Source organism: Salmo trutta, chromosome 12 (genome assembly GCF_901001165.1).
Source record: "Salmo trutta chromosome 12, fSalTru1.1, whole genome shotgun sequence".
In the NCBI taxonomy this organism is placed as follows: Eukaryota; Metazoa; Chordata; class Actinopteri; order Salmoniformes; family Salmonidae; genus Salmo; species Salmo trutta.
Genome location: NC_042968.1, coordinates 1,091,062 through 1,107,392, shown reverse-complemented (window position 1 = coordinate 1,107,392; position 16,331 = coordinate 1,091,062). Strand labels below are relative to the sequence as shown.

The 16,331-nt window shown below is 40.6% G+C and overlaps 1 protein-coding gene across 1 annotated transcript in view; it reads left to right on the top strand.

The window, feature by feature from the left end:
- Positions 1-474: 474 nt before the first annotated feature.
- wdr43 (WD repeat domain 43) overlaps positions 475-16,331 on the top strand; it is a 48,057-nt gene continuing 32,200 nt past the window's right edge. Inside the window, exons 1-7 of the mRNA XM_029766824.1 lie at positions 475-716; positions 3,440-3,574; positions 4,691-4,812; positions 8,143-8,263; positions 8,957-9,075; positions 9,649-9,751; positions 10,170-10,234. Of these exons, the coding sequence (XP_029622684.1) occupies positions 510-716; positions 3,440-3,574; positions 4,691-4,812; positions 8,143-8,263; positions 8,957-9,075; positions 9,649-9,751; positions 10,170-10,234 (872 nt within the window). The 5' untranslated portion in view covers positions 475-509. The remainder of the gene's footprint in view (positions 717-3,439; positions 3,575-4,690; positions 4,813-8,142; positions 8,264-8,956; positions 9,076-9,648; positions 9,752-10,169; positions 10,235-16,331) is intronic.

Below are 16,331 nucleotides of genomic sequence, written 5' to 3'. Positions count from 1 at the left end.
AGAGCGTCCAGTGTGGGCTCTGAACGCTCCAAGGGGGAAACGCTCTGAATTTATGAACGGACAATCTGACAACGCTGTGAATTTACGAACGCCCAGATCGCACTCTGGCACTCAAGATTGAATTTACAAACACATGTAAAATGTCTAGCTAGTAATTTCTTACGCTAACAAGCTAGCAAGAGGTTGCATGGCAACAGCATCAATTTCCGGTAGAAAGGCGTAGCGCTAGTATGCTCAACTGAAAGGATACTGTTATTTTACAGTATACTAAAATGAACTCATTAAGTATGTCGTATACAGTATGTTATTATGGGTATTCGAACACATCTTGTACTCTTTATTCGTCATTGAATACATACATCCGCCCATTTTCCACAATTTTAATTATAACCACGCCCCAAAAATCTCACAGTAACCAATGAAAAGTCTGAAACTGATGCACCAACGCGCCTGCTCTGTGGGCAATAAACACGTGGTTCTTGGCAACCCACGCAGACATTGGTTCAATAATGGCGGCTGATGGAGGTAGTTTTTCGTTGGGGCTACCCTGTGTTTTTTCTCCAAAATCACGTCAATACCTTGCTTTATGTGCTCAGGATGGCAGACTTCGTATTTGGAACACAGATATTAAAACACTTAATCAAGAATACGTGCCTTCAGCCCACTTGAGTGCCACTTGTACCTGCATATCTTGGGGACCATGCCGAAAGGCCAAGGTATGTGTCGGGGGAGGCATAGGCCCAGGCGGTCCTGCTAAAACAACTTTCTGATAACTTAATAAAATAAATGCTTTTATACTTACGTTATTATATCTACTTGTGATGGAATTAAACTAAGTCGTTTACAATTCTGCTGTGTGGTGTGCTGTATTTGCCACGTTTAGCTTGTTGAAACTAACGTTAGCTACCTCCTGTCCTGCAGGACGCACATGTTTGTTGCACATGGTGGTAGCCCCAAATTGCCACGAGTTCCTTGAATGTGTCTTGATTCAGACTAAGAACGACTAATAAATCAAACAAATGCATATAGTAAGAGCAGTTCATTTCAAATACTAACACAAATGTAATTAGCGAACCGTAAAGAGTTAGCTAGCTAGATTAGAACAGCTAGCTAACGTTAGCTACCTATTCACCATGTGACGCAGATTTTGATTTCTAAATCCAATTTTGTAATGTTATTTTCCGTACACCTCTAACGTATAACAACAATACGACTGCAGAGTTGTTTGCGTTGTCTAACTTTTTTTTTATATCACTGAATTTGATCACAGTAATGCGTTGTCTCGACCACGTTTTACCACCTTTAACTAGCTATCATTTCCTATACGTGTCAGATGGGAAACGCACTTCACGCCACTTCGATACCGAAGTGACTTTTTCGTAGTAGGTTAGGATAAGTAACGTAGCAGGTTGGGAAGCCGCTTTAAGTTAGGAAAGGGGGTAGGGTTATCGAAAACGCTCGCCTTACCTGCTACGAAGATCAATTTAAATCGAAGACTTCTGACAAGGGACACTTTTCACGACAATCTATGTACCTTACTCCCTTTAATATGAATCTAGATGACACCCTTTTTACTTTAAACGTGTAGCTAAGTAGGGGGATGTCTACTCGAGTGACATGGTTTGAAGTTTCACAATAAGAAACAGTTTTGACAATTTAGTGATTTTGCAGTTGCCTTTCTTGTGGTCTAGTTACTATGATTTCGGCTTCCTGTCAATGCAAGGGTTACCTGTAAGCGATGTCGACGACGATAACACCCATGAAGCTCCGACTCAAACTTCCATTTGACAGCTCTGCAAGCCTTCATTGTCAAAATAAGTTTGATACTAACCAAATATGGAATTTCCCCGAGCAACTATTATAATTTACTCCTGTTACAACTGACATGTACTTTAAAAAAAGTCTAGATACAAATTTACAAGCAACCGAAAAAGGACGTTTCGGCACATCCCAATGTAAATCACTCACCATGCACAGGTCCAATACAATTTTATTGGTCCTATGCACTTGGTAAGCAGGTGTTAATGCTAGTGTAGCGAAATGCTTGTGCTTCTAGTTCTGACATTGCAGTAATATCTAACAAGTAATCTAACAATTCCCTAACTATCTAATACAGACAAATATAAATGGGTGAATGAGAATATGTGAGTATATGGATGACCGAGTAGCATAGGCAAGGTGCAGTAGATGGTATAAAATACAGTATATACATCTAATGTAAGATATGTAAACATTATTGTGTCATTGTTTAAAGTGACTAGTGATCCATTTTATTAGTGTCCAGTGATTGTCTCAATGTAGGCAGCATCCTCTCTGAGTTAGTGATTGTTGTTTAGCAGTCTGATGGCCTTGCAATAGAAGCAGTTTTTCAGTCTCTCTGTCCCATCTGATGCACCTGTACTGACCTGGCCATTTGAATGGTAGCGGAGTGAACAGGCAGTGGCTCGGGTGGTTGATGTCCTTGATCTTTTTGGCCTTCCTGTGACACCGGGTGCTGCAGGTGTCATGGAGGGCAGGTAGTTTGCCCCCGGTGATGCGTTGTGCAGACCGCACCACCCGCTGGAGAGCTTTTTTGTCAGGGTTTTTAAATGTTACTTTTTTTTATTAAACCTTTTATTTAACTTGGCAAGTCAGTTAATATTAAATTCTTATTTACAGTGATGGCCTATGAACAGTGGGTTAACTGCCTTGTTCAGGGGCAGAACTAGAGGTTTTTACGTTGTCAGCTCGGGGATTCGATCTAGCTACCTTTCGGTTACTGGCCAACACTCTAACCATTAGGCTACCTGCTGCCCCATTTTGGGTGACAAGCCAAATTCCTTTAGCATCCCAAGTTTGAGGCGATGTTGCGCCTTCTTTACGATAACATCTGTGTGGGTGGACCATTTCAGTTTGTCCGTGATGTGTACGCTGAGGAACTTAAAATGTTCCACCTTTTCCACTGCTGTCTCTTTGATAGGGAGGTGCTCCCTCTGCTGTTTCCTGAATTCCACGATCATCTTTGTTTTGTTGACGTTGAGTGCGAGGTTGGTCAGAAGTCTACAATGGCTCAATACATTGGAAGCACCGAATGCTTTTTATTTTCTTAGTTGCATGTACATTTATATTTGGACTTTTTTTGGAAGTACACATGGGTAGTAACAGGAGTAAATTTAGGTAGTTGCTCAGTGAAATTCTATGTTCTGTGAGTAACTAATGTATTTTGTTTAATGGGAGTTAGAACCAGAGCTTCTCACATACTCATCAACATTTCTAATGCACAGATACTGGGGTAGCTTCTACCCAAAGTCACTCAACAATCTATACCCCTCTGGTTACATGACCAGCAAAACAGCTCAAGTGTTGCACCAAGGAAAATGGTGTCCTCCTTAGTTTTATCAAGTCAGTTAAAAATGTGAATTTAATAGTTAATATTGACTAATGAGTATTTGTACTACAGGAGGGACCTCAACGGAAGAAGAGGAAATCAGAGGCAGGACAGGTGGAGAATCAGGTGGACCTTTTGGCTCTGGGCACGGCTGCGGGCAGCGTTATCATCTACAGCACAGTGAAGGGAGCACTGCACTGTACACTGGTAAGGAGTGGGATGTAGCGCCTCTGTCTCTGACCATTTGGGCAGTACCAAAAATCATAAAATTGAAAACTTCTATTAGACCATATTGACTAGTAAAATAAAAAATGTTGCTTGCGTAATAGAACAAAATGGTTGCCTTATGGTTGGAAGTGTTACTTTTAGGTTTGGGCGGTGACCAGATTGTCGTAACTTCATACTGACCTTATCGACCTTGTTCCATACTGCGATATTTGGTAACACCGCCACTGAACACAAGGGGTGCTGTTTTCAACCCATACTTATACTCTGTAATCAGACATGTTAGCAATGCTAAAATCCCGTAGAGAATGTTAAATGAATGCCAATGAACGCATTGCTAACATTTTGTATGGTTTCTGACCTAAATTATAAAAGTAACAAAAATGCTTGTTTCCTGCATGCACAAAACAAATATTAGCCAGTATGGCTGTTAATCCAGCAAGGTATTCTCTGCTGTTACCTAGCGAATGCTTGATTTTGGAAGAAGCTAACCCCATAGCTTGGTAACTATCTACAAAATTGGCTAATCAAATGCACAACTGCAGAGCATTTAGCACATTTTAGACAATCAACTTAGTAGTTATAAGATATGTAGCTTGCAAACATTTAGTTGGGAATTCCATGCTGTAATTAGATCACCTGGTGCTGTACGACAGTGAGTGACTCACAAGTCACCCAACTCTCGTAGTTGTGTGATTGTAAACAAACACTACTTGACTGGATTACCTTAATCTTCATGTGACAGGTGAAATAAAGAAAATTATGTTATTGTCCTAACGTATTGCACTGCAGGTATTTACTTAAAAAGTAGCTACAAATATTCACATTTATTAAACTTAAACCATCCTGTGGCTTTTCCTAAATACCTGGATATATGGTATGCTACCCAAGCCTAGTACTTTACTCTATGTACTATAATATGCTGCAGTGACATGTCATTTCACAATAACGTTTTACCCTCAATCGTGCATATTGGATACCATGAAATTAGTGAAACATCTGGTACTGTTTTTATTCCAATTGTGAACCGGATGAATAATTTTTCTTAATGTTCAATCACAGTATCAAAGATCATAGTTGACCTCTGCTCTTTCCCAGGACGGAGGTCACAGTGGCGGGGTGAACTGTGTGCAGTGGCACCCTGAGGACTGCCTGCTATACAGTGGCTCAGACGACACACACATCGTAGAGTGGGACCTACAGACGGGCAAGGCGCGCTGGTGGGTACCGGTGGTGGGGAAATCGAATGTCCCTTTAAAACTGTGGTTTAAACCAAAAAGGGTTTACTCTGCGACAGTCCTCCATGGCTCAGCAGTAACACCTTTTCTGTTGATGAAAGGTCGGTTTTGCACCACGGATTTCTCTCGCTGTAGGAATGTTACATTCACAATCCAATGTGCATTTCAAGTCTGATGGCGCTTCAACCTGATTTACAGATAAGTAGGTAGCCAGACTTGCATGAGCCTTGGCATAACGGCTCATAGGTGCAGGATAATTTCGATAGAAAACGGTGGTCCTCCCACAGAAGCTTTTTGACCTGGTTAAAACTTAAATTCACTGGTTGTTGATTGAAGTCTAAGCTTACACGGTCTCAGCAGTATTGTCAGGAATAAGTATTGTTGACCAATTAGGCCACTCATTGCTATATAGTGGCTTTTGGCAGATGAGGTCCTACTCATGCTCACACACTTGTCAGATGGAATTTGGTGGAAAGTATAGAGGTCAGTGTATATCTGCAATACAAATCTCGGGGGGGGGGGGTGGAATTACATGCATCCTAAAACAGAAGCATGTCTGTTCTAATTATATTCCCAAATAAATGCTTTTTCTTTTTTTTTGTGTGTGTATTGTTGTGTGCACTGAACTGACATGCACAATTGCTGACACACCAATGTTCAGATGAAGGGAATTAACGTTTCTGGGAAGGGGGTTCCGCTAGCGGAACACCTGGCATACAGCCAGTGAAATTGCAGGGCGCCAAATTCAAACAACAAAAATCTCATAATTAAAATTCCTCAAACATATAAGTATTATACACCATCTTAAAGAAACTTCTTGTTAACTTCTCTAGGGTATGTGGGACAGTAGTGTCCCACCTCGCCAACAGCCAGTGACATAGCAGAGCGCCAAATTCAAAACAACAAATCTCATAACTCAAATTTTTCACATATACAAGTATTATACACCATTTTAAAGATAATGTTCTCGTTAATCCAACCACACTGTCCGATTTCAAAAAGGCTTTACGGCGAAAGCATAGCATTAGATTATGTTAGGACGGCACCTAGACAAGAAAAACCACACCGCCATTATCCAAGCAAGGAGAGGCGTCACAAAAACCAGAAATACAGCTTAAATGAATCACTAACCTTTGATCTTCAACAGATGGCACTCATAGGACTTCATGTTACACAATACATGTATGTTCGATAAAGTTCATATTTATATCCAAAAACCCCATTTTACATTGGCGTGTAATGTTCAGAAATGTTTTGCCTCCAAAACCTCTGAATGAGCACATCAATTTACAGAAATACTAATCATAAACGTTGATCAAATATTAAACTGTAATTCAAAGAATTATAGATACACTTCTCCTTAATGCAACCTCTGTGTCAGATTTCAAAAAAGCTTTTCGGCTAAAGCACACTTTGCAATAATCTGAGTACAGCGCTCAGTCACAAAACCAAACCCGCCATTTTGTGGAGTCAACAAAACTCAGAAATAGCATTATAAATATTCTCTAAACTTTGATCTTCATCGGAATGCACTCCCAGGAATCCCAGCTCCACAATAAATGTTTGTTTTGTTTCGATAAGTCCATATTTATGTCCAAATACCTCCTTTTTGTTTGCGTTTAGTCCAGTAATCCAAATGCACAAAGCGCGGGCACAAAGTCTAGACGAAAAGTCAAAGAAGTTCCATTTGAGTTCGTAGAAACATGTCAAACGATGTTTCTAATAAATCCTTAGGGTGTTTTTATCATAAATATTTAATAATGTTTCAACTGGACAATATTGTTTTCATTAGAAAGGAAAGGGAACGGCGCTCGCACTCATGGCCACGCACGTGACTAAACTAAAGGCTTTCAGCCAAGCCATCTGCTCTGAGTGCTCTTATTCGCTCCCCTTTCACAATAGAAGCCTAACACAACTTCTAAAGACTGACATCTAGTGGAAGCCTTAGGGAGTGCATTCTGACCCCACAGACACTGGATATTTGATAGGCATTCACTTAAACTACAAACCTCAGAATTCCCACTTCCTGGTTGGATTTTTCTCAGGTGTTCGCCTGCCATATCAATTCTGTTATACTTACAGACATTATTTTAACAGTTTTGGAAACTTTGGAGTGTTTTCTATCCAAATCTACTAATGAAATGCATATTCTAGCTTCTGGGCCTGAGTAACAGGCAGTTTACTCTGGGCATGCTTTTCATCCAAACTTCCCAATGCTGCCCTTATCCCTAAAAGGTTAAAATGCCCACCACCGTGTCGATCATCTCGGTGTGTAGCCTACTCTAGCAACTGGCAAAGTAATTCAAAGCCTATACTTAGATGCAACTTTCCAGTGTTGCCGTTTTTGCCATGTAATGTTAAAACAAAATCCGACAATCCCATAGTTTAACAGTTTACCTATTTAACTATTTGCCTTATTGTGTGTTCTGTGAGAAATATTCTTAAGGCGCATTCAAGTTTCAAGAGCTGTAGGGAGGGAAACATGTATTACATTTAAAAGTTTAATTATTCATGTATAGTAATAACAATCAGGATGTGTCAATGGGAAAATGCAGTAGATTTTATAGCCACTATGCTGCATCATTTGGGTTACAGCTGATGATTCTTATTGCTTATAGAACATTTATTAATATAGACCAGTGCTCTCCAACACTGTTCCTGGAGCACTACCATCCTGTAGGTTTTCATTCCAACCCTAATCTAGTGCACATGGTTTTAATTAATTAGCTATGGTTGGAGTGAACCTACAGGAGGGTAGCTCTCCAGTAACAGGGTTGGAGAGCCCTGCTGTAGACCCTCATATTCAACTCTGGACCCTGAAGCCAGTTCCACAGCTTTTTTTCATCCCAACTCTTTAATCAGGGACTGATTTTTAGACCTGGGATACCAGGTGGATGCAATTAATTCAGGTAGAACCGAAAACCAGAAGGTTCCGGGCCTCGTAGGGTAAGCGTTAAATACCCCTGATATAGACTTCATAGGCTATATGCATGGTCCAATATGTTAAAAGCCATTGTTATTGGTCTCATTTTTGGAGGTGGAAATTGTATTTTACATGGTTTCAGAAACTCTGTTAAATGTACATATGATCCTCTTCCCGAAAAGCAAAATGGTGATCTTGCATGAAAGGGGTGGTCAACTTGGCCCCAGACAATCAATATGAGATTGACCTAAGTTTCAGTCATCAGATATTTCCCCCCCCCCCCCGCACTGTAAATGTTTAGGATAATGTTTGGAGGTGAGTGAAAGTGTTGAAATTTTGGATTTCAACCTCTATTTTAAAGAAGGCCCATAATTTCTTCTTCTCCACAGTAAGTGGAAGGCTGATCGTGCCTCAGTGACCAGTCTGTGTGTGAGTCCGGATGGCAAGCTGCTGCTCTCAGCGGGACATGCCATCAAGATGTGGGACCTCGAGACCAAGGAGGTGTACCGGGTAAAAGGCACTGCTTGGTCAATCTGATGTCTGCATTGGCCGTGCATCATTTAAGGTCATACGGCCTCTGCAGAAGTCAGGGCGTTCATACTACTACTTCTTGTGAAGGAAGCGTGTTTGTACAGGACCTCTCGTCCACACCTGCCGTCAACGAATCATGTCAATATGGAGCCCTCTGCATTGTTACTAAATATGAGGCACTCAGCCATGGGGTATGGAGCTTGATTTGACCTCACACCCTCCATACAAAGCCTCAGACCACATTTTATGATCAAGCATCAATTTCGCTTTTAGTAAGTGGGTCCTTCCCAGACCACATATGCAGCAGTTACGTGGCTGACATTCACATGCATTTGTCTCGGTATTATGCAGGGTAGCTGACAGGCCTAAGGTCCTTACACTTATGTTTCCATGTAGCCGATGCATTTACACCCTCGTAACAGTCAAATTCAAACTGAGATCCATAAGCATGATTAATTGGGTCGTGTTCAGTTGTCACCAAATGGAAGAAAAAAGTAAGCAGCTCAGGTGTAGTACCTGGACATTGCCAATAAGAGGACCACCTCTTAGTCAGCCTTTTTCATTGTGTCCCCTAATGAACGTGAGCCAGTTCAGTGATAAACTCAGACTCCCCTGTCTTTGGATCAAGATGTTTTCTCCAAACTCACACCTGTTTTCTCCCTCCTCCATCAGAAGTTCACAGGTCACTCCACGGCTGTGACTACCCTGCGCTTCGCCACCACGCGCCCCCCGGATAGTAACGGCCTCTACTTCATCTCCGGCGCAGCCCACGACAGACTCCTCAGCGTGTGGTGAGTACGGAACGCCACAGCTCTTCTCTCAATAGACCCACAATACACAGGGGTTGTTTTATTGGGTGTCCTGACTCTCTGAGGTCATTAAAGATCCCATTGCACTTATCTTAAGAGTAGGGGTGTTAACCCCGGTGTCCTGGCTAAATTCCCAATCTGGCACTCATACCATCATGGCTGTCTAATCATCCCCAGCTTACAATTGGCTCATTCATCCCCCTCCTCTCCCCTGAAACTATTCCCCAGGTCGTTGCTGTAAATGAGAATGTGTTCTCAGTCAACTTACCTGGTTAAATAACGGTAAAATAAAATAAAAAATAAATTATTGTTGCATGTGATATGAAGTGTCATGTCTAAGTTTCTTACAAAATACTTCCTTACAAAAAATAAACACACCTGTCATTTGTCTTGACAGCCTGATTGAATAAAGAACACATGTTTTGATTTCTAGTGTTCACTTGCTATCTAGAACTCAGGGTTAAATGAACAAAGCAAAGCCAACTGGTTTGTCTTTGGGCTGACTCGTGTGCTGTGTATATGCTACATATGCATGTCGGTCTATCCACCCCTCAGGCAAGTCCGGGAAGACGGCAAGGACAAGAACTCGGTGGTGTCCTTCAACCTGACTGACGAGCCTCACCACATAGACCTCTTCACCTCCAACAGCAAGGAAGAGGTGAGACGACTGCTTCACTAAAGGTTATTTGGAGTAGGGTGCCAGTTTTGCCTAAACAAGTGCCAGCTGAAGTTAGCCAAACATTCCCCAGTGATAAACAGTATCGCGCTTAGGAGCACTGGCTGTGGAAGGCTCTCGTTTTATCTCGCTGTCTGAATCTCTCCACTCATCTTAATCCTCCCATCGTCAGCACGGTGTGACCTGGCCAAATGACTAAGATGAGACCTAAGGGGACCAATGACCCTATGAATTGTTAGAGGGGAGGTAGTGGTTTACCAAGCTTGGTCTCTTGTGCCTCCCTTGGTTCAAGACATTCCTTAATAACTGGGTGTGCAGGTTGTCTAAGACAATGGTGTGGGGGCTGATTTGGGACTGGACCTCTAAGAAACATGCCTAATCCAATTTCTCCTTCTCTTAGGCGGTGAGGCTAGCGGTGGTGTGTAGAGACGGCCAGCTTCATCTCTTTGAGCATTTTTTGAACGGGTGAGTCTAAAAACCATCATATCCTCGTGTTCAAAGATGATTTACTGGCACATAATATTACCCTGTCACTGGGCAAGGCGCTGTCTGTCTTATGGCACTGAGTCTTATATCTGGCAGGGGAAGAGTGAACAAGTCCATGTTCATCCCAGTCATCTATTCAGTGAGGATAAAGGCTGGTTCATGCTATGGGCACAGACTTATGACAATTGGCAACTTTAGTAGTGATGTAGGGTGAAGAGAACAATCTATCACTCTTGAATCCCATCAATTGGCGATCAAAACATTACTTAAATACACCTTATTTTTTTATTTAACCTGTTTGGGATAGGGGGCAGTATTGAGAATTTTGGAAAAAATATGTGCCCATTTTTAACTGCCTCCTACACCAACTCAGAAGCTAGAATATGCATATTATTGTTCAGGTTTGGATAGAAAACACCCTAAAGTTTCTAAAACTGTTTGAATGGTGTCTGTGAGTATAACAGAACTCCTATGGCAGGCAAAAACCTGACAAGGTTTCATGCAGGAAGTGGCCTGTCTGACAAGGAGTCGTGCGTCTTGCATCTGTTTATTGAAGAGTACGGATCTTAGCTGTAACGTGACAATTCCTAGGGCTCCAATAGGCTCTCAGAACCCGGGAAAAACCTGAACGATGACGAGGCGGCCTCTGGCTGAAACAGATTATCGCCTTTTCCAAGTGGCCGATCAGAGGACCATTGAATGAGGCGCGTGCACGATTCGCCCCCGTGGAGAAATTTCATTCGGCTGTTTAGGCTCATTGCAGATTCCCGGTCGGAATATTATCGCTTTTCTACGAGATAAATGGCATAAAAATTGGTTTTAAACAGCGGTTGACATGCTTCGAAGTACGGTAATGGAATATTTAGACATTTTTTGTCACGCCATGCGCCATGCTCGTGACCGTGATGTAGCATTCTGATAGTGTCTAGAACTCACGAACAAAACGTCGCTGTTTGGATATAACAATGGATTATTTGGGACCAAACCTACATTTGTTATTGAAGTAGAAGTCCTGGGAGTGCATTCTGACGAAGAACAGGAAAGGTAAGAACATTTTTCTTATAGGAAATGTGATTTTGGTGAAGGCTGAACTGGGTGGGTGTCTAAATAGCTAGCCCGTGATGGCTGGGCTATGTACTTAGCTTTTCGGATGAAGCACATTTTGCAATATTCTATTTTAAAATCGGACATATCGAGTGCATAGAGGAGTAATGTATCTATAATTCTTAAAATAATTGTTATGCTTTTTGTGAACGTTTATCATGAGTAATTTAGCAAACTGTTAGTAAATTCCCCGGAAGTTTGCGGGGGGTAGTCTTTTTCTGAACGTCACATGCTAATGTAAAAAGCTCTTTTTTGATATAAATATGAACTTGATTGAACAGACATGCATGTATTGTATAACATAATGTCCTAGGTGTGTCATCTGATGAAGATCATAAAAGGTTAGTGATGCATTTAGCTGTGGTTTGGGTTTTTGTGACATCATATGCTAGCTTGAAAAATGGGTGTCTGATTATTTCTGACTGGGCACTCTCCTGACATAATCTAATGTTTTGCGTTCGTTGTAAAGCCTTTTTGAAATCGGACAGTGTGGTTAGATTAAGGAGAGTCTTGTCTTTAAATAGCTGTAAAATAGTCATATGTTTGAGAAATTGAAGTAATAGTATTTCAAACGATTCAAAAATCGCGCCACTGAATTCAGGTGGCTGTTACGTAGGTGGGACGAATTCGTCCCACATGCGCCAGAGAGGTTAACCTTTATTTAACTTCTTGGGGCTATGTGGGACGTTAGTGTGCCCCCCGTGGCGCACCCTATCAACAGCAGGTGCATTTCAAGAGCGGCAAATTTGAAACCAAATAAATGTCAAAATTCAAATTTCTCAAACATACAACTAACTTACAGCCTTTGAAAGATAAACATCTCCTTAATCTAACCACGTTTTCCGATTTCAAAAAGGTTTTACGGGGAAAGCATAAAGTTAGGTTAGGAGAGTACATTGACAATAGCTGTGTGTAATGTATTGTCGATTCAAAGACAGGCGTCACCAAAACCATAAAATCAGCTAAAATTATGCACTAACCTTTTACAATCTCCATCAGATGACACTCCTAGGACATTATGTTAGACAATGCATGCATTTTTAGTTCTATCAAGTTCATATTTATATCTAAAAACAGCGTTTTACTATGGCGTTGATGTTCAGGAAATCGTTTCCCTCCAATACCGGCAGTCAAGTCATGACAACAAAATAATTAATTAATATTAGAAAACATTGGTAAAATATTATATTGTCATTCAAAGAATTATAGATTTACATCTCTTGAACGCAATGGACTTGCCAGATTTAAAATTAACCTTACTGGGAAATCACACTTTGCAATAATCTGAGCACTGCGCCAGAAAAATACGCATTGCGATACAGACTAACCGCCATGTTGGAGAGATCTAAAATCGAAAATACTATGTAAATAATCCATTACCTTTGATTCTCTTCATCAGATGTCACTTCCAAAGAATCCCAGGTCCATAACGAATGTAGTTTTGTTCAAAAAAGCTCATCATTTATGTCCAAAAACCTCCGTGTTGTAGCACATGATCTAAGCCAGCCGGACTTCACTTCACGAACGGAAAAAATATATTTACGTTCGTTCAAACATGTCAAACGTTGTATCGCATAAATCATTAGGGCCTTTTTTAACCAGAACATGAATAAAATTCAAGGCGGACCATTGGGTTCTCTTTTAAAACGTTTCGGAATGAGAGTACCCACCATCAACTCGCGCGCCAGGTGTCTAATGGGCCATCGCCGTTCCAAAGCTCTTCTTCAGTCAGATCTTACTGTAGAAGACTCAAAACACTTTGTAAAGGCTGGGGACATCTTGTGGAAGCAATAGGAAGTGCCAAAACATTCCTCACCCCCTTTGTTTTTCAATGGTATAGGCTTAAAGTCAATTCAACACATCAGGTATCCACTTCCTGTCAGAATCTGTCTCAGGGTTTTGCCTGCCAAATGAGTTCTGTTATACTCACAGACACCATTCAAACAGTTTTAGAAACTTTAGGGTGTTTTCTATCCAAACCTGAACAATAATATGCATATTCTAGCTTCTGAGTTGGTGTAATAGGCAGTTAAAAATGGGCACATATTTTTTCAAAAAATTCTCAATACTGCCCCCTATACCCTAACAGGTTAACCTCTCTGGGGTAGGTGGGGCGCAAGCGTCGCACTCGCCAACAGCCAGTGAAATAGCAGGGCGCCAAGTTCAAAACAACATCTCATAATTCAAATTTCTCAAACATACAACTATTATACACCGTTTTAAAGATATTCTTCTCGTTAATCCGACCACCGTGTCCGATTTCAAAAAGGCTTTACTGCGAAAGCATAGCATTAGATTATGTTAGGACAGCACCTAGACAAGAAAAACCACAGCCATTTTCCAAGCAAGGAGAGGCGTCACAAAAACCAGAAATAAAGCTAAAATGAATCACTAACCTTTGATCTTCATCAGATGGCGCTTATAGGACTTCATGTTACACAATACATATATGTTTTGTTCGTTAACCTCTCTAGTACATGTGGGACGAACTCGTCCCACCTACGTAACAGCCACTGAAATCCAGTGGCGCGATTTTTGAATCGTTAGAAATGCTATAACTTCAATTTCTCAAACATATGACTATTTCACAGCTATTTAAAGACAAGAATCTCGTTAATCTAACCCCACTGTCCGATTTCAAAAAGGCTTTACAACAAAAGCAAAACATTAGATTATGTTAGCAGAGTACCCAGCCAGAAAAAATCAGACATCCATTTTTCAAGCTAGCATATCATGTCACATAAACCCAAACCACAGCTAAATGCAGCACTAACCTTTTATAATCTTCATCAGATGACACACCTAGGACATTGTGTTATACAATACATGCATGTCTGTTCAATCAAGTTCATATTTATATCAAAAACCAGCTTTTTACATTAGCATGTGACGTTCAGAAAAAGCATAACCACCGCAAACTTCCGGTGAATTTACTAACAGTTTGCTAAATTACTCACGATAAACGTTCACAAAAAGCATAACAATTATTTTAAGAATTATAGATACATTACCCCTCTATGCACTCGATATGTCCGATTTTAAAATAGCTTTTCGGATGAAGCACATTTTGCAATAATCTAAGTACATAGCCCGGCATTACAGGGCTAGCTATTTAGATACCCACCCAGGTCAGCATCCACCAAAATCACATTTCCTATAAGAAAGATGTTCTTACCTTGCTTGTTCTTCATCAGAATACACTGCCAGGACTTCTACTTCAATAACAAATGTTGGTTTGGTCCCAAATAATCCATCGTTATATCCAAACAGCGACGTTTTGTTCGTGAGTTCTAGAATGCTTTTTCGCGGTGTCGCGCATGGCGCATTGGCGTGTCAAAAATGTCTAAATATTCCATTACCGTACTTCGAAGCATGTCAACCGCTGTTTAAAACCAATTTTTATGCCATTTATGTCGTAGAGAAGTGATAATATTCCGACCGGGAGTATGCATTGAGCCTAAACAGCCGAATAAAATTTCTCCTCAGAAGCGACTCATGCACGCGCATCATTGAAAGGTCCTCCGAGCATCCACTTACAAAAGGCGATAATATGTTTCAACCTGAGGTTCCCTCGTAAACCTTCAGTTATTTCGCGGGCTCTGAGAGCCTATTGGAGCCCTGGGAATTGTCACGTTACAGCTAAGATCCTTACTTTTCAATAAAAAGAGGTAAGACGCACGACTCCTTGTCAGACAGGGTACTTCCTGCTTGAAACCTTGTCAGGTTTTTGCCTGCCATAGGAGTTCTGTTATACTCACAGACACCATTCAAACAGTTTTAGAAAATTCAGTGTTTTCTATCCAAACCTGAACAATAATATGCATATTCTAGCTTCTGAGTTGGTGTAGGAGGCAGTTAAAAATGGGAACATATTTTTTCCAAAATTCTCAATACTGCCCCCTATACCAAACAGGTTAAAGTTCGTATTTATATCCGTAAACAGCATTTTACGTTGGCATTTAATGTTCAGAAATGTTTTGCCTCCAAAACTTCCGGTGAATGAGCGCATCAATTTACAGAAGTGCTCATCATAAACGTTGATAAAATATACAACTGTCATTCAAAGAATTATAGATACACTTCTCCTTAACCTCTCTCGGGCAGGTGGGACGCAATCGTCCCACCCACGGTTCACACTATTCAACAGCCAGTGAAAAATCTGAGCGCCAAATTCAAAACCACAAAATGTCATAATTCAAAGTTCTCAAACAGGACTATTTTACACCATTTTATAGATACACTTCTCCTGAATCAAACCACGTTGTCCGATTTCAAAAAGGCTTTTCAGCGAAAGCAAAACATTAGATTATGTTAGGAGAGTACATAGACACAAATAACCACACAGCCATTTTCCTAGCAACTGGATGCATCATAAATACCCAAAACACAGCTAAATGAAGCACTAACCTTTGACGATCTTCATCAGATGACACTCCTAGGACATCATGTTACACAATACATGCATTTTTTGTTCAATCAAGTTCGTATTTATATCTAAAAACAGCATTTTACATTGGCGCGTGATGTTCAGAAAATATTTTGCCTCCAATACTGCCGGTGAATCAGCACTACAATTTACAAAAATACTCTTCATAAATGTTGATAAAATATTAAATTAATTCAAAGAATTATAGATGAAGATCTCCTTTATGCTAACGCTGTGAAAGATTTCAAATTAACTTTACTGGGAAAGCACACTTTGCAATAATCTGAGTACTGCGCTCAGAAAAATACACTAGGCAATACATATACCCGCCATTTTGGAGTCATCTAAAATATTTAAAAGCATTATAAATATTCACTTACCTTTGATCTTCATCAGAAGGCACTTCCAGGAATCCCAGGTCCACAATAAATGTTGTTTTGTTCGATAAAGTTTAAAATTTGTCCAAATAGCTGCTTGTTTTTCGCACGTTCAGTTCAGCTACTCCAAATGTAGGAAGCGTGCCAAAAATGTCACGAAGAAAAGTAC